Source organism: Mytilus trossulus, chromosome 6 (genome assembly GCF_036588685.1).
Source record: "Mytilus trossulus isolate FHL-02 chromosome 6, PNRI_Mtr1.1.1.hap1, whole genome shotgun sequence".
Classification (NCBI taxonomy): domain Eukaryota; kingdom Metazoa; phylum Mollusca; class Bivalvia; order Mytilida; family Mytilidae; genus Mytilus; species Mytilus trossulus.
The window spans coordinates 66,299,861-66,321,762 of record NC_086378.1 but is presented as its reverse complement, the minus strand read 5'-3'; the positions used below and the strand labels follow the sequence as shown (position 1 = coordinate 66,321,762).

At 35.0% G+C, this 21,902-nt stretch overlaps 2 protein-coding genes across 2 annotated transcripts; both read left to right on the top strand.

Moving 5' to 3' along the window:
- Positions 1-11,603: 11,603 nt before the first annotated feature.
- LOC134723672 (uncharacterized) lies at positions 11,604-13,767 on the top strand. Its single transcript, XM_063587229.1, has 5 exons — positions 11,604-11,725; positions 12,124-12,251; positions 12,653-12,745; positions 13,022-13,156; positions 13,560-13,767. The coding sequence occupies exons 1-5, from the start codon at positions 11,699-11,701 to the stop codon at positions 13,750-13,752; spliced, it is 576 nt and encodes a 191-aa protein (XP_063443299.1). The 5' UTR covers positions 11,604-11,698; the 3' UTR covers positions 13,753-13,767.
- Positions 13,768-18,000: 4,233 nt separating this feature from the next.
- LOC134722926 (uncharacterized) lies at positions 18,001-20,344 on the top strand. The gene is made up of 4 exons (XM_063586560.1): positions 18,001-18,087; positions 18,640-18,758; positions 19,517-19,621; positions 20,203-20,344. Exons 1-4 carry the CDS (start codon positions 18,073-18,075, stop codon positions 20,342-20,344), a joined length of 381 nt encoding a protein of 126 aa, XP_063442630.1. The 5' UTR covers positions 18,001-18,072.
- Positions 20,345-21,902: the final 1,558 nt, after the last annotated feature.

Genomic DNA, 21,902 nt, shown 5'->3' with positions numbered 1-21,902 from the left:
AATATAAAAATATACTCGGGTCAATATTCACCAATTAAGTATTCATGCAATATTAACCCTTTTGTGATACAATAATGAAGGGGGGGATTTGTAATTGCATGGAATCTCTCAAAAAGCCATTATCAATAATACATTATGTTAGTGTTTATATATTGGAACACAAGTATTTTTCAACGATTTCATTGGGCTATACACATGTTTCTGTAATTACAATTATCCGGAGCTAGGAATGAAATGTTTGAAAAGTCAAATATAAAATTTGGTAGTTACAACAATGTACAGGAAGATCACATCAGATAAAAAAGATTTTAAAAATACTAGGTTCTGACTGCTTATCGTTCACTCTTTGATCCTGGTTCGTCATTGAATTCAAATCATTTATTTATTTGGTTATTTGTGCCGTTAAATTGTTATATAAATGATTTTGATCCTAAGCTATTCTTAATCATTATATCCCTTTGTCCTGATACTTTTATATAGCTTGAAAAACTTTGGATTTTAATGTCAATAAGGTCAAGGTCACAGCAGCTATTGGAAGACTTAAATGTTTGGCAATTTTTTAATTTCAAGATGTTAAAATTTGCTTCTCGAGTGACATTATTTGGAGAATATGTCAAAACTTCATCAAACCTATCTGAAGGATGCTCTTGAAAAGATCAGTATATTAAAGGTCAAAGTAACAGAACCTTTAAATATAACAAAACTTTGGGACAAGTCTTTCAGTTATATTCAGTTTTAAACCTATCTCTTGTAAGTTCTTCTTCTTGTGGTGAAAACGAGACCACTTGGTCATAGGTCAAATGTCAGGGCTACAGTAGTTCATTGCGAACAGAATAAGCTCCGTACAAAAATGTATTTCTAATACAAAACCACCAAGATTATATACCTTTCATGCTATAAAATATCTATGGATTTATCCATTTTTGCATGTTTGTAATATGTATAGAAAAGTGTATCAAATATTTCTGACAGGGCAAACGCACATGTAGAACATTAACATTTTTACCGTTTCGTGGTTTTAGGGTCAATAAAATATCATAGATTGCATTGAATAGTAGACAGACTTATGAATCTTTCTTCAAACGCTGACTATTGCAAGTGATAGAACTTTTACATATAAGGAGGGTGTTATATACTAGGAATACACAGGTTGAACTGTGAGATCATAATAACGCATGAAAGGGTTTGTACATTATATCAATAAATAGATGATACTTTAGACATCTTTCGTTTGATATAAATAAACGATGCCAGGTATAAGACACACCAACTACTTACTATCATTCGATGTAAACTATGCTGCTTCGCTACCTTCAAGGTTATAGCCGCATAAGCTTGTGTTTAATATTTGTCAATAATATTTACATCGTAGAAAACAGGATTTTTTTTCTTAAGAGGTCTTCTGTAAAAAGGTATTTTTTGAGTCCAATGGTTCTTACACGATATGACAACTAACTGCTTTTATCAAATCTTCGTAAAGGTTATAAAAATTCTGGATCTGCCAACGAGCGCATTTTACAACTCCTGGGTTTTGGAGAAGTTCTTGTATCTAATTGTTTAGTGTCCATGTTTCGTCTGTGTGTGAACTATTGTTTGTTTTATCGTCCTTTTTCGTTTGCAGTTTTTTTTGTCATGTCGTTGTCAGTTTGTTTCCGGTTTGTGAGTTGACTATTTAAGATATTGGAACAAAATATTCAATAATCAATGAACAAATAATATCAAGCTTATAACCCTTTTTATAAAGAGTGTCTGGGTTTTTTTTCATTTAAGTTGTTTTATTTGTACCTGTGGACGACAGAAGTGTACCTCTAACAGACTATTTTAATCTTATGCAATAACATGTTTTACCCCAAGTTTCTGTTAGGTATCGTGTTACTCAATCTTGAGTATTTGGAGTTTTGCTTTGTTTTGTTATTTGTTTCATTTTGTTCCAATGATATTGTTTGTCTTAATTCAACAAATGGTCTTATATAGAGCCTCTTTTAATCTTCTTTTTATACTTTTTATGATTAGTCGTTCATTTAAAGCCAAAGAGTGACTAAGAAATAGAAAAATGGTCACTGCATGTTTTCTTCTGACCGGCAATAAAACCCTTACCAAAGTGAGACGGTGGTTTTATGCGGAATGAACAAGTACGCAGCCACGTCATATAGGGACGATGTATCCGTTGCCAAGTTTAAACTGTTGTAACATCTCGCTGAATTCATTCTGATTTTAGTTTTTTAGAATTTTCCTCGGAGTTCAGTATTTTTGTTATTGTAACTTGCTTACAAGCACTTCGGTTATTCGTAATCCTGCTTGTTAAGAAAAACAATTAATTCCCTTTGAATGACCTTTTAAAAATATAAAAAGAAATAATCAAAATTTCATCTTCTACGGTGTTCGTTTCTTTCCCACATAGTTCTTTTTAACTTGTTGACCTCTGGTCTATGATTGTCGGTTGTGTACCCTTACTTCTCTTGTCAGTGACCTACCTGAGCAGTACTGATGTCGGTTGTGTACGGCTTACTTTTCTTGTCAGTTACCTACCCGATCAGTACTGATGTCGGTTGTGTACCCTTACTTCTCTTGTCAGTGACCTACCCGATCAGTACTGATGTCGGTTGTGTACGGCTTACTTTTCTTGTCAGTGACCTACCCGGGCAGTACTGATGTCGGTAGTGTACCCTTACTTCTCTTGTCAGTGACCTAACCGGGCAGTACTGATGTCGGTTGTGTACCCTTACTTCTCTTGTCAGTGACCTACCCGAGCAGTACTGATGTCGGTTGTGTACGGCTTACTTTTCTTGTCAGTGACCTACCCGGGCAGTACTGATGTCGGTAGTGTACCCTTACTTCTCTTGTCAGTGACCTAACCGGGCAGTACTGATGTCGGTTGTGTACCCTTACTTTTCTTGTCAGTGACCTACCCGAGTAGTACTGATGTCGTTTGTGTACCCTTACTTCTCTTGTCAGTGACCTACTCGAGCAGTACTGATGTCGGTAGTGTACCCTTACTTCTCTTGTCAGTGACCTACCCGGGCAGTACTGATGTCGGTAGTGTACCCTTACTTCTCTTGTCAGTGACCTACTTGAGCAGTACTGATGTCGGTTGTGTACGGCTTACTTTTCTTGTCAGTGACCTACCCGGGCAGTACTGATGTCGGTAGTGTACCCTTACTTCTCTTGTCAGTGACCTAACCGGGCAGTACTGATGTCGGTTGTGTACCCTTACTTCTCTTGTCAGTGACCTACCCGAGCAGTACTGATGTCGGTTGTGTACGGCTTACTTTTCTTGTCAGTGACCTACCCGGGCAGTACTGATGTCGGTAGTGTACCCTTACTTCTCTTGTCAGTGACCTAACCGGGCAGTACTGATGTCGGTTGTGTACCCTTACTTTTCTTGTCAGTGACCTACCTGAGTAGTACTGATGTCGGTTGTGTACCCTTACTTCTCTTGTCAGTGACCTACTCGAGCAGTACTGATGTCGGTAGTGTACCCTTACTTCTCTTGTCAGTGACCTACTCGAGCATTACTGATGTCGGTAGTGTACCCTTACTTCTCTTGTCAGTGACCTACTTGAGTAGTACTGATGTCGATTGTGTACCCTTACTTCTCTTGTCAGTGACCTACCCGAGCATTAATATTACTGATGTCGGTTGTGTACCCTTACTTCTCTTGTTAGTGACCTACCTGAGCAGTACTAATGTCGGTTGTGTACCCTTACTTCTCTTGTCAGAGACCTATCTGAGCAGTACTGATGTCGGTTGTGGTCCCTTACTTCTCTTGTCAGTGACCTACCCGAGCATTACTGATGTCGGTTGTGTACCCTTACTTCTCTTGTCAGAGACCTATCTGAGCAGTACTGATGTCGGTTGTGGTCCCTTACTTCTCTTGTCAGTGACCTACCCGAGCATTACTGATGTCGGTTATGTACCCTTACTTCTCTTGTCAGTGACCTACCCGAGCAGTACTGATATCGGTTGTGTACCCTTACTTCTCTTGTCAGTGACCTACCCGAGCAGTACTGATGTCGGTTGTGTACCCTTACTTCTCTTGTCAGTGACCTACCTGAGCAGTACTGATGTCGGTTGTGTACCCTTACTTCTCTTGTCAGTGACCTACTCGAGTAATACTGATGTCGGTTGTGTACCCTTACTTCTCTTGTCAGTGACCTACTCAAGTAGTACTGATGTCGGTTGTGTACCCTTACTTCTCTTGTCAGTGACCTACCTGAGCAGTACTAATGTCGGTTGTGTACCCTTACTTCTCTTGTCAGTGACCTACCTGAGCAGTACTGATGTCAGTTATGTACCCTTACTTCTCTTGTCAGTGACCTACTCAAGTAGTACTGATGTCGGTTGTGTACCCTTACTTCTCTTGTCAGTGACCTACCTGAGCAGTACTAATGTCGGTTGTGTACCCTTACTTCTCTTGTCAGTGACCTACATGAGCAGTACTGATGTCGGTTGTGTTCCCTTACTTCTCTTGTCAGTGACCTACCCGAGCATTACTGATGTCGGTTATGTACCCTTATTTACCTTGTCAGTGACCTACCCGAGCAGTACTGATGTCGGTTGTGTACCCTTACTTCTCTTGTCAGTGACCTACCTGAGCAGTACTGATGTCGGTTGTGTACCCTTACTTCTCTTGTCCGTGACCTGCTCGAGTAGTACTGATGTCGGTTGCGTACCCTTACTTCTCTTGTCAGTGACCTACCCAAGCATTACTTATGTCGGTTATGTACCATTACTTCTCTTGTCAGTGACCTACCCGAGCAGTACTGATGTCGGTTGTGTACCCTTACTTTCCTTGTCAGTGACCTACCCGAGCAGTACTGATGTCGGTTGTGTACGGCTTACTTCTCTTGTCAGTGACCTACCCGAGCAGTACTGATGTCGGTTGTGTACGGCTTACTTCTCTTGTCAGTGACCTACCTGAGCAGTACTGATGTCGGTTGTGTACCCTTACTTCTCTTGTCAGTGACCTACCCGGGCAGTACTGATGTCGGTAGTGTACCCTTACTTCTCTTGTCAGTGACCTAACCGGGCAGTACTGATGTCGGTTGTGTACCCTTACTTTTCTTGTCAGTGACCTACCCGAGTAGTACTGATGTCGGTTGTGTACCCTTACTTCTCTTGTCAGTGACCTACTCGAGCAGTACTGATGTCGGTAGTGTACCCTTACTTCTCTTGTCAGTGACCTACTCGAGCATTACTGATGTCGGTAGTGTACCCTTACTTCTCTTGTCAGTGACCTACTTGAGTAGTACTGATGTCGATTGTGTACCCTTACTTCTCTTGTCAGTGACCTACCCGAGCATTAATATTACTGATGTCGGTTGTGTACCCTTACTTCTCTTGTTAGTGACCTACCTGAGCAGTACTAATGTCGGTTGTGTACCCTTACTTCTCTTGTCAGAGACCTATCTGAGCAGTACTGATGTCGGTTGTGGTCCCTTACTTCTCTTGTCAGTGACCTACCCGAGCATTACTGATGTCGGTTGTGTACCCTTACTTCTCCTGTCAGAGACCTTTCTGAGCAGTACTGATGTCGGTTGTGGTCCCTTACTTCTCTTGTCAGTGACCTACCCGAGCATTACTGATGTCGGTTATGTACCCTTACTTCTCTTGTCAGTGACCTACCCGAGCAGTACTGATATCGGTTGTGTACCCTTACTTCTCTTGTCAGTGACATACCCGAGCAGTACTGATGTCGGTTGTGTACCCTTACTTCTCTTGTCAGTGACCTACCTGAGCAGTACTGATGTCGGTTGTGTACCCTTACTTCTCTTGTCAGTGACCTACTCGAGTAATACTGATGTCGGTTGTGTACCCTTACTTCTCTTGTCAGTGACCTACCGGAGCATTACTTATGTCGGTTATGTACCCTTACTTCTCTTGTCAGTGACCTACTCAAGTAGTACTGATGTCGGTTGTGTACCCTTACTTCTCTTGTCAGTGACCTACCTGAGCAGTACTAATGTCGGTTGTGTACCCTTACTTCTCTTGTCAGTGACCTACCTGAGCAGTACTGATGTCAGTTATGTACCCTTACTTCTCTTGTCAGTGACCTACATAAGTAGTACTGATGTCGGTTGTGTACCCTTACTTCTCTTGTCAGTGACCTACCTGAGCAGTACTAATGTCGGTTGTGTACCCTTACTTCTCTTGTCAGTGACCTACATGAGCAGTACTGATGTCGGTTGTGTTCCCTTACTTCTCTTGTCAGTGACCTACCCGAGCATTACTGATGTCGGTTATGTACCCTTATTTACCTTGTCAGTGACCTACCCGAGCAGTACTGATGTCGGTTGTGTACCCTTACTTCTCTTGTCAGTGACCTACCTGAGCAGTACTGATGTCGGTTGTGTACCCTTACTTCTCTTGTCCGTGACCTGCTCGAGTAGTACTGATGTCGGTTGCGTACCCTTACATCTCTTGTCAGTGACCTACCCAAGCATTACTTATGTCGGTTATGTACCATTACTTCTCTTGTCAGTGACCTACCCGAGCAGTACTGATGTCGGTTGTGTACCCTTACTTTCCTTGTCAGTGACCTACCCGAGCAGTACTGATGTCGGTTGTGTACGGCTTACTTCTCTTGTCAGTGACCTACCCGAGCAGTACTGATGTCGGTTGTGTACGGCTTACTTCTCTTGTCAGTGACCTACCTGAGCAGTACTGATGTCGGTTGTGTACCCTTACTTCTCTTGTCAGTGACCTACCCGAGCACTACTGATGTCGGTTGTGTACCCTTATTTCTCTTGTCAATGACCTACCTGAGCAGAACTGATGTCGGTTCATGAAGTTGTGTGCCTTACTTCTCTTGTCAGTTAAGACTAGTGCTTGAGCTAAGTCAGTGGTTAAAGAAGTACCTTAGTTTTAAACAATTGGTGATGTGCTGACTTGATTCCAAAAACTGGCAGGTACAATAAAACGCTCCTACAGCTTCGAATGTGATGTGCAAGTCCACGATATGACGCCCGGTTATCTAGGAAAACGACTTCAAAATCAATTGGAATTGAAATAGTTGTCAACCAAGAGATTCGATGTTGTAATAAAATTAACGGTACCAATTTTCTTTCACCAGATGCGCATTTAGACAATACATGTCTCTTCAGTGATGCTCGTTGCCAAAATATTTGAAATCCAAAACTTATATAAAAGATGAAGAGCTATAATCCAAAACATATATAAAACATGGTTTGATTAACCACCTTATTGTGATAGTGTCAATACCTAATTTTAAAGGAGCAGTTTTCACAAAAATCGACAATGACGTCAAAAGTTCATGCTGATATTTAGAAAAATCGATAGTGACAAGATTTATTTATCACATAAAGTCTAATCTAAATTTAAGAGATGATGTTCAACAAGTTTAATCAATGAGGTGGTTAAAAGGAGGCACCCTAGTTCACACTGAAGTGGGGATTTTGTTCCAAACAGTTTTCTAGCGAACTATAATTGTGGTAGCGATATAGCTGTTTTTTGCTGAGGTTGCGTTTGTGCCAGATGACCCACTTTTTGCAGAATTAAAACATTTGAATCATGATTTTTTTGTCTAGTCTGTGACTTTTGTCGCAAAGCTCGAGCTAGGGATAGGGATCCAGCGGCGGCGTTAGCTAGCTTCTTCAAAGCTTTATATTTTAGAAGGTGGAAGACCTGGATGCTACATACTTTGTATATAGATGCCTCATGTAACGAACTTTCCGTTAGTCAAATACCCAATGTCCTTGATCTCATTTTCATGGTTCAGTGACTACTTGAAAAGAAAGGTTCAGATTTTTTGTAAGGTTAAATTCTCTCTTATAAGACCTTTTCAACAACTGTCGGCACCTACAGTTGAGAACGACTACGACATGTAAAATATGCAGGGTCGACTCAAAAATCAATTATTGCTTTCATTGACAATGATACAACTTTCCTACATGAAAGTCCAAATGACATTGATTTTTTTAATTTATTATAATGAAAAGGATGGACTCTAAGTCACATTTCATGTATTTAGACGTTTAGCTTCTAGCTGTCCTGATGAAATTTGGAAAATATATAAAAAAAAAAAAAGCATGTTTTATTTAAGTTGATATTTTATTAAATAATGATTATGTATGTTGACAAAGGCGGCACATGTTTCCACAATTTCTAAGTATAGTTTTCACTTGACCTCGAACTCATTTCATGGATAAATGAACAAGGTTAAGTTTTGGTGGTCAAGTCCATATCTCATATACTAAAACTATAAGCAACAGGTCTAGTATATTCAGTGTATGGAAGGACTGTAAGGTTACATTTCCAACTGACAGGTGTCATATGACCTTGACCTCATTTTCATGGCTCAGTGGTAAAAGATGAGTTTTTAAGTTTTTGTCTTTTTTTAATACTGTATGCAATAGGGCAACTATATTTGGTGTATGGAAATATTTTGTGATCTATATATCAGTCGCGCTGGTTTTATTTGGCCTTGACCTCGTTTTCACGGTTCATTGCTCAGTGTTCTTTTTTTGTGTTTTGAGCTGTTATTCTTAAACTATAGGTCAACTGTATTTGTTGTATGGTAGAATGTCTGTCTGGCATGGTTTATCTTACCCTGACCTCATTTTCATGGTTCACTGGTCAATGTTTAGTTTTCATGGTTAATGTTAAGTTTATGTGACAGTTGTAATAAAGCTTTATATTTAGGACTATCAACATAATACCAAGGAAAAGAAAAGAAGGCGAGACATTCCAGGGTGTGCACTCCTGTTTTACTAATTCCTGCAAAAATAGAAATTATATTTTGTACTTCATGCATAATGAGCACTCACAGTTTATTTCGTTTCGAGTGGCGACTCTTGGCAGAACTATTGTTGACTTTTCAAATTAGGACTGAAGGCTGGGACAATTATATATATCGTATCGCCATATTTGATTTCAATAGTTTATTCCTATTTCTAAAGCAATGTATTTGAAGCATGCTAATTATATCTATAGCTTTGATAAAAATGGTACACCTTGTAGTTATATCTGTCAATAATGGTCCAAGTCAAAACGTAGAACAATGTGTAATGATGATCTTATACGCGAGATTTGAAAAAAAATATTCATGGACCAAAAGTGTTGGTTAAAATCATAGGATGGCTCTCATGTTGTTTATGTCGAAAAGGCAGGAGGCAATTATTTTTTTTATTATACAAATATATATTAAAGTGATAATGAGAAGAAATTATCGAGATAAAGTATACCATGCATAAGTGTTTCTCTTGATAAACACAAGTGTATTATGCATAATTAACACGTTTTAACAACTGTTTCTGCTTATTTATGCACATATGAGAGATTGTTTATAGCAAAAGACAGCAGATGATTACATTGAAATATTTCATGAATTTTCTGTTGATAACAGGTTGTTTCAACTGATCTATAAACATCCCTCTTATTAGACATATACTATATTACTTTATTCAAATACGTTCTTTTTCCTTTAAAATGTATTTGTACTTTCTAGATAAAATTACACCCACAGGTCGAGGGAGGAATGGATATTGGTGGCATTTATTTGGTTCTGTTTATGCAATCATATACGGGTTACCTTTATAGTTCCTTCACGTAAGAAATGCCAAATTCTGCCCTATTCCTGCGTTTATTTTTAGCACTAGTAAGTGTTGTTCAAGATTACAATGCATGGCATTAACCCTTCCTATAAAAAGAGCAGACATCACGATATCACTGTACTCTAGAGAAATTTAATGGATTGAGGAACACAAATTCCAAATATCGTAAAATTTCCAAATTTTAAACGACTGAGTTTTGTTCTAAAAGGTATTGAATTTTACCATGATTTTTCATTTTTTAATTTGGCCAGACTCAAATTTGTATGGTGGCCGGATGCGGCCATTTCGCCTTTTCGACTTTTCGCATTTTCGCGTTTTGGCGTTTTCGCTGACGCGTTTTCGCGTTTTTGCTTTCTTGATTTCGCGCTTTTGCGTTTTCGCTTTCTCGATTTCGCGTTTTCGCTTTCTCAATTTCTCGATTTCGCGATTTCGCTTTCTCGATATCGCGATTTCGCGATTTCTCGATTTCGCGATTTCGCGTGAAAGTGAAAGGAGAAAACGCAAAAACTCGAAAAGGCGAAATGGCCGCATCCGGCCACCATAAATTTGTCTTTTTTGAGATGAATAATTTTATCATATGATTTAAACAAAGAATTAATGACCAATTTGTGCAAGTTCAAAATGCAAATATACTTGAATCAATAAATTAGACTTTTTCAAGAGTGTCTAAATAATGGGCCGAAGACCACCCTATGTTGAGATTTAAAAAAAAACCAGAAGTAACAGAGCTGCAATATGTAAGATCCGTATAAATGTTCGAATACTGATGATTGAAAGAGGCTGACATCTAAATATTCCCAGAAATGAGAGATACTGCTCTGTTTGTAATTCTGGTCATATTGAAAATGAAAAACATTTTCTTTTACATTGTAAAAAACACAACTAAAAGGGCCATATTTTACCAAAAAGTTTCAAATATAATCGATGATCCTACAAAACTTGATACCATTGAAAATAATATAATCATCTTATTAAAAAATAATTCATACACAATCCTAAAATTGACTTCCTTTTTCATTTCAGACAGTATGAACCTGCGTAAAGCTGAACAAACTCTATAGAATTGTCAATATGTCTTTAATTCATTGTCATTGTTTATAATATTGCATAATATAGTCATTATTTACAATACTTATTATGTATGATCAATTATGTAATTATTATACCATGAGCCTTAACCATTTATTGTTGATGAGTTTGTGCTAATAAATATTTGTATTTGTACTTGTATTATGATATGATTTTGGGTCTTCGGTGATATAACCGAATAGGTACAAAAACAGTCGCGTGCTGTCTGAAATAGACAACATTGATCTTTGCACAGTATCGTCAATATATTAACATCAAAATAGTTTCAGGTTAAGGGATTACTTTGGGTGGGCTATACCCCTAGAACATGTACAGATTTTTAATGTATATAATACCATGCTTTCCCGAAATCTTAAGTTTTGTCATCGATTTTACGTCATCTGAAGTGCTATTTTTTTCAGACCAGTTTTCTCTAAACAAAGTTCCATTTACTATAGAATAAACACTTCGTTTTGTAAAAGATGACCACATTCATGACATTTATCAGATTAATTGTGTAAGTATGATAATGATGATTTTATTGACTTGTTGCTTTTTTTTGGTTTTTATAAAAAAAAATTGTGTTAAAGTTCTTTTTCCTTCTATCAATGTTTTCCTGGCAACATGTGCATAAAAGACTATCTTTTACACAGCCACAAAAAAATATCCGAGAAAGGCCCCCTATACCGTAATTTCTAGAAGTCCGAAAATTTTAATGGATGATGAAAATAGGCAAAATATACCAAAAGAACACTCATGGTATTTCATAAATCACGGTTTTAAGCGTCATTGATTTACGTCAATTAAAAAAATAAAAACAAACTGTCACATATTTTGTATGAATAATTTCATCGTTTGTATATATCTTGTCTTTTCAATGTCAGTTGCATATAAGTAGTGATTATTAATCTCATTTGCATATTTCTGATGAAGATGTCAATCATTTAGGTCTTCGACAAGTTTCTGAAAATTGACAGAAACAAAGTCACGTGGTTTATGTACAACTTTAGAGGAAAGAGTAGGTCTGGAGTAAATACATATTCTAGATACGATCAGAGATGATCATGTTGTTTCACACAATTGTCGTAAGTTAGATCAATATTTATAACAATACAAAAATTGTATATACAGTGTTTGCAATTTGTAGATGCTATCAAACAAGTTCATATTTTCAAAATAATTTAATATATATATGCGTGTTTTTAATTTGTTTGCCTTGCGCTTCCCTTTTCTTGAGGTGGTGTTTGCTTGTCCTCTAAATACTAACTCATCATATACAAAATGTATAAACTTAGTTATTCTAACAAATCTGTTGACTCTTGCATTTCCAATTTTACTCAATTGTTGGGTCTCTGTCATCTCTAACAAACAAAATTTGTCAATATGCCAATTTTGTGTATAAGTTGGAACCATGCAATATAACTATCAAGTATAACAGTTTTACTTATGGAATGTTAGTTGTGACCATAGATTTTTTACGTAGGTTGTATTAGTTGTCCTGTATAAATCTGTTGATGCTGAGGTTGCCGATCCTACAAGAATATGTATACCACCAGCACCTGAAGATGATGATTATTTTAAGGACTTAGAACAGGGAGATGCAGATATAAGGTACATGTCTTCGTAGTAAAGTCTAGTGGAAGTTGGCTGTTTTTGGTGTAGACACTTTTAAATCAAAATGATAGACTGTACAAGATTTCAAAGCAGCCACAAAGCCTCATGCTTTCTGATTAACTATATAAATCTATGAAAAACCCGATTGATGTGAAAACTTGTTTATGTTACTTTGTTATATAATTATCGTAATAGTTGTAATCAGCTTTATTATTATCCTTATAATTATTGTTGAAATTTTAACTTTTATTGTTTAAATTCTAACTTTATTGTTGAAATTTTATCTTTTATTGTTGAAATTTTAACTTTCATTATCATCATGAGTGCTATATTTTTATTATAAAAAAACGTGAACTTTGTCTGTAGTGTTTGTGTTCAAAAATATTTTGTATTTGTAGAGCTTCAATAAATAGAAGTTTAGATAGGGAGACAACGCTTAAGGTTGAAACAGATAGAGCTGTCAATGAGTTAATGTTCGAAGCTAATCCATTGTAAGTTTTCATACTCTTGTATTGCAGTTAAGTTACTAAGTAAAGAAAAGTATACAAAAATGAATAAATGTAATGAAATTATCTGTTTCAATATATAAAACAATACATCTAACGGTTACTGTCAACGTAACAGTTTGCTAAATTATTTTACAGTATAAAAAAAAACATGCAAATTGTTGAAGAAATATTCATTGCTTTACAGTAATTTTTAATCAGGATTCTATTTTTTTAATTTACATATTGAAGGAAGGATATCAATTGTTGATTTGTTTTCAGGTTTGTATGGACGGTTGGAATGTGTAAATATAAATACCGGTCTTACGTCCCTTCCAAACAAGTCTGGTACCAAGGGAAAATGTGTTATGTCTTGCATTACTTCTGGTATCAAATCTGGAAATACTTGGATTGTCCGTAAGTACATGTATAACTTTTAATGTTTTAGAACCAAAGTTACCTAGTCACGATCATTACATAACAGAGAGATAACTCTTTCAAAATCAACTGAATGTATTAATAACGTTCTATTAAATTCTTTTCAATAAACAAAACTAGTGCTTGTCCAAACGTCTCTGTGACAGTGTGTTGTTCACGTTTTTTGAATATTGTATGTTGTTGTCAGAAGGTCAAAGTAAATATTTTGTCAAAATTTAAAGAAAAAGAGCCAAATTAAATTTCGTCAAGGTGTATGGTACCACCTTCATTCTTTCAATAATGTACCATAAGGTCTCCAGCTATCTGTTTCCCCATTTTGTCGAATTTATTTTAGTTTGATACTTATTACAATTTTTAAGATTACTTTTTTGTTTCATTTCAGTAAGCAACTTTGCAGTCACGTTCCGTGTAATGAATGGTGGAACCCATACGTGTACAGATGTGTTCCGTCTTGTAAGCGTTCCTTTTATATGTGGATAGCTTGTCCAACTGGTCACCATAGTTTCCCGTATAAGTACATCAGAATAGAGAAAAGGTTACCACAATGTTGTGAATGTAAGAGATACAAGTGCTGAAGATGTGAGAGCCAAAACCAGTTTTCATGTAAATTAATGAAAATAAAATTTTAAAATTTTAAAATCGTCTTATAATTTTTGAATACCTTAAAAAAAAGAACATGTATCACTGTATCTTAATATATTGATATGAAGAAGTTGTATGACTTCCACTGAAACAACTATCCGTATTAAGACCTAAGGAAAATGATCTGAACAATAACATATCAGTGTATGCCTTTTAACAATGCAGAGCAAAAACCACATAGTAAAGTATAAAAGGCAAAAAAAACAGTTACAACAGAGATTATATAGCGAGCTTGTTCTTTCATCTGCTATGATAACTGATAAATTTTAATTCTCGAAGCCACAGTCCACTTTCGCTCAATTGTGACATCAACGAATTTGACTTTTGAAGAACAATATTTTGTGAGCCAAATGTGGAGCATAATTTTCTAACTCTTCCGCGGTGCATCAATTGAGATTATCAAAGTTTTTGATGGGATTCGTCTAGCTAAGTCTTCAGTTGTTTTATGTTGTGATTATATTCTTGCCATGGCTTGGTCATTTTGATTTCAACTTATGAGTTTAAATGTTCCTTTTTTATTTCTGTCTGCTCCTTTTTAAAATGTTGCATACTCTTTATCCATACTCGAACTACCAAAATCAGCAAGCAAAATAAAGACGGTCATACCAACCGTCCCACACATGCATTACATATTTGCTACTGGGCGTTAATCAACCTAGCATTCCAAGATATGCCAAATTTATCCAAACATTAAACATTTCACTTGTGAAGACTAACAGCGTTATTTATAACAAAATTATTTACGAAAAACAACTATGGCTGATATGAAATAACGACACGTTTTATATAGATAACAGATTTGAGTGTGTACTTTAAAGTCGTTTAAGTGACACACGTGTTTCAAGCATAGTTTTACTTCTCAACTTTTTCATTTACAAATAAAGTTCTTCTCTTTAAAAGTATGTTTGTTCATAACAATGTAGACTCTAAGATAGGTTTGAGGGAATAATCATCGACAACAATGGGGACAAACTCATCTTATTTAGGGAGTGTAAAAAAAAGGAAAATTTTAAACGAAAATCATATTTATGTTAATTGGCGAAAAAAATAATAAAGTGGCGAAAAATACATTGTTTTGGCGAAAGAGGTGGCGAAAAAAAATTGACCCATGGGGGACCCTGTCGACAACCCTTGAAAAGCAGGCTCCCTACTTGTACCTGGCACATACCAGAATGAATCAAGGTTGGACAGGTTTTTGATCGCCTCACCCTCCTCTAAACTGGGGCAGTGGTGTTGCATCAAAACATAATAAAGAACAAACTATTAAACTAAATCTAAGAGGGCTTGAGATTGATTAACGTACGTCTAGTTGAAAATATGTTCAATACACCATTTTCTACATTTTAAAATCACTGTACCATGTGTACCGAGTCAGGAATATGACAGTTGTTGTCCATTTGTTTGATGTGTTTTATCATTTGATTTTGCCATTTGATTAGGAACTTTCCGTTTTGTTGTTTTCCTCGGAGTTCAATACTTTTGTTATTAAATCGATACAAAGCAGAAAACATCACAATAACCAAACCAGACATGGCAGGATATTTATACATACCCAACAAGAAATAAAACACTAGGTACAGATCTAAGAGTACTCACAGTTACTGGCAGCTAGTTCAAAGGCAATAACAACTTATAGAAAAATCTTTATCGTGAGGAATCTTACATACGGAAAAACACAAACCGAATCATAAGTTGAAACAAAAGAAATGTTACAGCATGTATAGGTCTCTGTTAAACTAAAGACAATCGATTAAGTTTTTACAAAGTGAGATCATGTATACATATTAATTTTTTATCATTAAACACCACGAACTCTAACATATATTTTGATGTTTTGATGATGAATAACACTTGTTAAGCTAGATTCATTCAGAAGCTTTTCTAGACTCCGAGCGATTTAGAGCTGAACTTTGTCAATTGGCGAAGACTTCTTTGTCACTATGTTTAGGCGTCAATACACAACTCTTTACGATTAACAATGGTATATTGTTACTTTTTGCCTTTCACGTTTTGAGTCCTACGAACACAATATAGACAGTGTTGCCATGCGGAAAGACAAGTATGTCTAACAAAAACTATGTTTTGATATATAGATAACAAGATCCATTTAAAAAATGTTTAATGTGACAAGTCTCATCTCGTTTTGTTCGGGATTTTTGGTGTTTTGAACAGAAAATAACGGGTATCAGTGATGCAGAAATTGCTGTCCCTTCTATAATCCCGATTTCCTAAGTTTCTTCTTTTTGTTGCTATATACCAATTGGGGTTCAGAATATGTTTGTAAACGTTTTGCTTTTAATAATGCGTTCTAGAAATATTCTAAAAAGTAGGAAGATACTAAAGGCCTGTCACAATAGCATTAACCGAAGAGAACCAAAAAAATGACCAGTATTTAATAAACAAAAAAACAAACTAAATCTGCACAAAACTTTGCACAGGTAACCTGAGATCACCCCTAGTTTTTGTGGGTTTCGTGTTGCTTATTCTTTATTTTTCTCTGTTGTGTCTTCTGTACTATTATTTGTCTGTTTGTCTTTTTATTTTTAGCCATGACGTTGTCAGTTTATTTCAATCTATGAGTATGACTGTCCCTCTGGAATATTTCGCCCCTCTTTTACAGACTGAGAGGTATTAACCAAACACAATGTGGAGTGAACGTATGGCCACTACGCACGGTGATGTTCATAACAAGTACACTGACATTAACAAGTTGTGTTTGAACTATAATAGAACAGAGAACGGTTTTGTTCGAATGGATAATATCCGATGCCATTTCTTATATAACAAAAGAAGATGTGGTATGATTGTCAATGAGATAACTTTCCACAATTGGTCAAAATGACACAGAAATAAACAACTGTATGTCACCATACGGCCTTCAACAATGAGTATACCGCATAGTCAGCTATGAAAGGCCCCGAAATGACAATGTAAAACAATTCAAACGAGAAAACTTACGGCCTTTTTTATGCTCATATGTTTTTATTAAGTTAATATGATTTCTTCGGTTATATTTTCATTTTTTTACATTCGAAATTTTCAAATATATATACAACATAAGAGTTATAGATATATTTTGATATTTCCAATTCACAAAATTATATATCTATTTAATGTATCGGTGTCATGGGCGACTATGCTTTTAAAAATCAGAGAGACAGACTATTTTTTTTTCTTTCGGTATAAATTTTCATCGAAACTGGTTACAAAATTAAAGATTAAAATCCCTTTGTTCAAGAGAATCATGGATTTATATTTTATTATTTCCACTTTCGATGTTATTTGTCTCCCAACCAAATCACTGTATTTAAAATTGATACATTAATTTATCAGTGTATTAAAAATCGATTATTTGATTTCCTAGGGGGGATGGAATATCTGTGAGTGGTCTGTTAAGAGCTGAGTATGAAATTCCTTTGCGTAAGACAGGATGAAAATGAATATGCACGCATAACAACAGATGAAACTTTTGGTCCAGATAGAAACCAAAATATTAATAGATGACTGGATCAAAATTAAACAAAACACCAAGGTTTACAGATATGCTCGTTTAACAAGAATATATATATAGATTGAGAGATTCTAGAGATGACTCCCAAGTAATGGAAGCAAGTTGTAAATCAGCAACAGGCTTTTAGTTTACGTTGAAATTAAGCAAAATAGAAAAGTATCTTAAAGAAGTTATCCGTTATATCTGCAATCCCTCCTCCATTTTAAACAGGTAAAATATAACAAAAATATATTGAGGATGGTAAATAAATATTATTTTATAAATTATTTCTACATGTACTAGCTGACATTAACGAAAACAGAAAAATTATTAAAAAGAAATTGATGATTGCACAAAACTAACAATCTGCGACATCACAATCTGTTTCCTTATTAAAATTAAGATATTTATAGACACAAGCGTCACATTTTTCACAGCTTCGCATGTATGAAATATGTAAAAAGAAAAGTACACCAAGTATAAGATTGGTTTTAAAGAGGCGTGTCTAAACGTATCGAAATTCGGCTGTAAACATTTCCTCCAATTATATTGTAAAGCCAGATAAAAGCACGAGTGTTTCCGACGTAAGGGGAGTGAATATCCAATCTAATTAAAATATTGATCTCTGATTACGATTTCAATTAGATTGAGTGAATATCAAAAATACTTTTTTAACAAAGAATACGCCTCCTCCATACGCGGTGGAGCTTTCTAACAACATAACTAGAAGTTGCTAGATTCTGATGACTTCAAGTTAACAACTATGCATTATATTCTGGTAAGCAATATTTTTCAAGTTAATATGATTTCTTTGTGTGTTTTCCAAAACAAATAAAGAATCATCGCAAAGAATCTGCTTTTCAATCTTTATGAAGCTAGATAACTTTGACAACTTTCACGTTTTCGTTTCGATTTTAAGAGTCTTGTGTAATAGAAAAAAATGAGGTAAAAAGAAAAACGGAACCTCAAAAGACTACTTTACAGTACAAAATATCATAGTCTAATAATACACCCTACTTCTCCGAAAAAAAAATCCGAGCAAAGACTAACAACACTTCAACACGTAGCGGTTTAAGTAATTTTAAAATCGTACAACAAACAAAGCGTCTTTGAAAGTAAATGTTTTCTTTTTATAAAACTATTTTGATATATTATTTATGTTAACTACTTGGTTTGACTGTTTTGGTTGTTTTGCTAAAATCTTTTATTTAAGCTGTTGTTTGAAAATATGTGTTATCGTGTGTAGTGATTTTTTAAATAAATACACATTATTTCTAAGTTTTTGTTTTTTACAAAATGTGAAAATCTTTTATCTTCTTTACTTTACTAGCTTTTAGTGTTGGTGGCATCGTCTTGCTTTGCACAAGAGGATCAGTGTGATCCAAATGATGGAGACTGTTTTAGAGAGCCGTTTGCTGGTGTCATGACCGCCGAGGATGACCATTGTCCGTAAGTATTCCACATTAGTGAAAACCTATTCATATTTAAAGGGGGAAGAGAATTTTGAAATAAAATTATCTCAATTGCAACTGACAAATAAAAGCAGATGAGCTGGATCATAAATACAGAAAACAACTATCGGAAATAGTTGGGCATAAAAGATTAAAATAAAAATTCGTTTTAGTAATTTGGTTCGTTTGATTGGTGTGGTTTTAATATATTAATAGATATAGGAAAATGTGGTGTGAGTGCCAATGAGACAACTCTCCATTCAAATAAAACAATTTAAAAAGTAAACCATTATAGGTTACAGTACGGCCTTCAACACGGAACCTTGGCTCACACCGAACAACAAGCTATAAAGGGTCCCAAAATTACAAGTGTAAAACCATTCAAACGGGAAAACCAACGGTCTAATCTATATAAACAAAACGAGAAACGAGAAACACGTATATATTACATAAACAAACGACAACTACTGTACATCAGATTCCTGACTTAGGACAGGTGCAAACATTTGCAACGGGATTAAACGTTTTAATGGATCCAAAACTTCTTCCTTTTTCTGAAACAATAGCATAACATCACAACATAGAAAAACACACGATAAAATATCAATTGGCAGACTGAACTCAATCAAAAAACGTATGATTACACAATGAACGAATAAATGTGTATGCAATATTTACAGAATGCATTTTTTTCACTAAACAACAATACGCATGTGATGTTTAAATTACATTTTAATAGGTTAATTATTGTTGCAGGGTTGAAAAAATGCAAGCAACATTAGACAAGGACCCAGAGATAAAGGCTGAAGTCGAGGCTGCGAAATTAGCGATTTCTCATTTGACAAAACCTCCTGTTTCTCCGTAAGTAAATTTGAAAACTAAATTATATCCAAGTACTGCATGCACATGGCAAAATTTGGCAGAAGGCGAGGCTCGAGAAGCTGAATGTATATTAAATGTTGTGAACAAATACAAATAATGGCTTGGAAGAGAGAATTAAATTCAAGTTCGTAAATAAGCTCACCAATGTTTGTATTTTGTAAATTTAATTCAATTCAATTAAAAAATTTATTAAAAATTAAAGCGAATACATGGGAAATTTTTAGATCAGTAGTATGGCGTCCTTAGTGTGTTTTGAAATATTCCATATATATATATAATAATTTGTATCACGTTGTTTTCTTGTGAACGTTCTCGATTTCAAATCATCTGTTTTGATGTCTTCTCATTGGCGTGTACATCACGTCTTCTGATGCTCATATTATTATATTTTTCGAAAGATATTATGAGAATTCTAATAAAGTATTCACGAAAACGTATAGATTGTTCCGTCCGATTTGTAATTATAGTGGCTATGTACAGAAAAAATAAATACGTCAACTAGTGTTTATGTATCAGCTGGTTAACAATCAACTTAAATACTTATTTCTTTTTTAATATAGAGTTGAACTTGGAATTCCATTGTGTTACAAGAAATATTCAATACTGAAAGTGCCACAGAAAATATGGATAAAGAAGGGGTATTGTTATTTCCATTGGTATTATGTGAAAAGCCAAATACCATATGTAAACTGTGGACAGTAAGTTATTTATTTTGTTAATGTTATTCTAATTTTGCTGTTCGTAATTTTATTGACATGACACGCACTTTCATTTTATAGTGTGGTGTATTATGCGAATTTATTACAATTTACTGATGCGATAGGAATTGTAGTGGTATATTTCAAGATCGGCTGCCATGCACGTGCATGATGAAATCCTGTCAAATATTAAAAAAAAGCATTCGATCCTTATATAAATTGCAATTTTATACTACAAAAATAAAATTACGAGTAAAATCTGACTTTTTCTATGCATTGTTGTGACGTTGTCTTTGGAAGCACGTGATGCTATGTATGTTGAAATTTGTATGTACATATATCATTTAGTAACGTTTCGCAATTCTTAATACGGATTCTTATATGAAACATATGATACAGATAATTTTTAATTGTCATTTTTAAACATCATAGTCTTTATGCTAGTAAAAAGAGAAAAAAGGGCAGACATATCAGTTTCCCGGTATATCAACAAATTTACCATGATTCTATTTTTTAGCAAACAACGCTGCAGCAATTTGCCATGTTCTATGCTGTGGTCCCCATCTATCTGTTATCCTGCCAACTTCTTGTCACTGAAACTATACATGTTTTGTCCACATCTTAAACCGAAATACTGGTATCCATACTACGTCCGCCTTCCGCAGTGTTGTGAATGTAGGAGAACCTATTGTTGGTGGCTGCAAGCACCGTAGAGTCCCAGAGGACCATTTATTCCGTAAGAAAGAATAGTTCTAATAAAAGTGATCGTCTCTTAAAATTTGTTTGTTTGTTTGATTAGCCAACTCGTAAGTTATTTGTTGTCTACAATCATCGGTTTATTCTTAGTTTAATGGTATAGCAACAACATATTTCATACAGAATTAAAGATAATTAAGCGTGGAATAGCGAATCATTTTGCAGCGATGCAAATATAGTTTCAAATCAAGGATGTCATCAAATATTAATAAACTTTTTTTATAACTCTGCTATTAATAAATACATTGGTTATTGCATGAATAGTGATGACAAATACATGTATCCTTGAAGTTCGTATAATACATGATATACAGCTCTGGAAATATAAAACAATACTCGGGCCAATACTCAGCAATTCATGCAATGTTAACCCTTTTGTGATCATATACAATACAAAAGGAGGAAAGTTTGTAATTGCATGGAATCTCTCAAAAAGTCAACATTAATAATACATTATATTAGTGTTTATATATTGGAACACAAGCATTTTTCACCGATTTCATTGGGTTATACAATTGTTTCTGTAATAACAATTATCCGGAATAATTTAGGAATGAAACGTTTGACAGGCAAATATAAAATTTGCTAGTTACAGGAAGATTACATCAGATAAAAAAGATTTAAAAAAAAAACTAGATTCGGACGGCTTATCGTTCACTCTGTGATCCCGGTTCGTCATTGGTTTCTCTAAATCGTTTTTTATTTGGGTATTTGTGCCGTTAAATTGAATTATAAATGATTTTGACCCTAAGCTTTTCTTAATAATTACATCCTTTTGACCTATTTCTTTTATATAGCTTGATAAA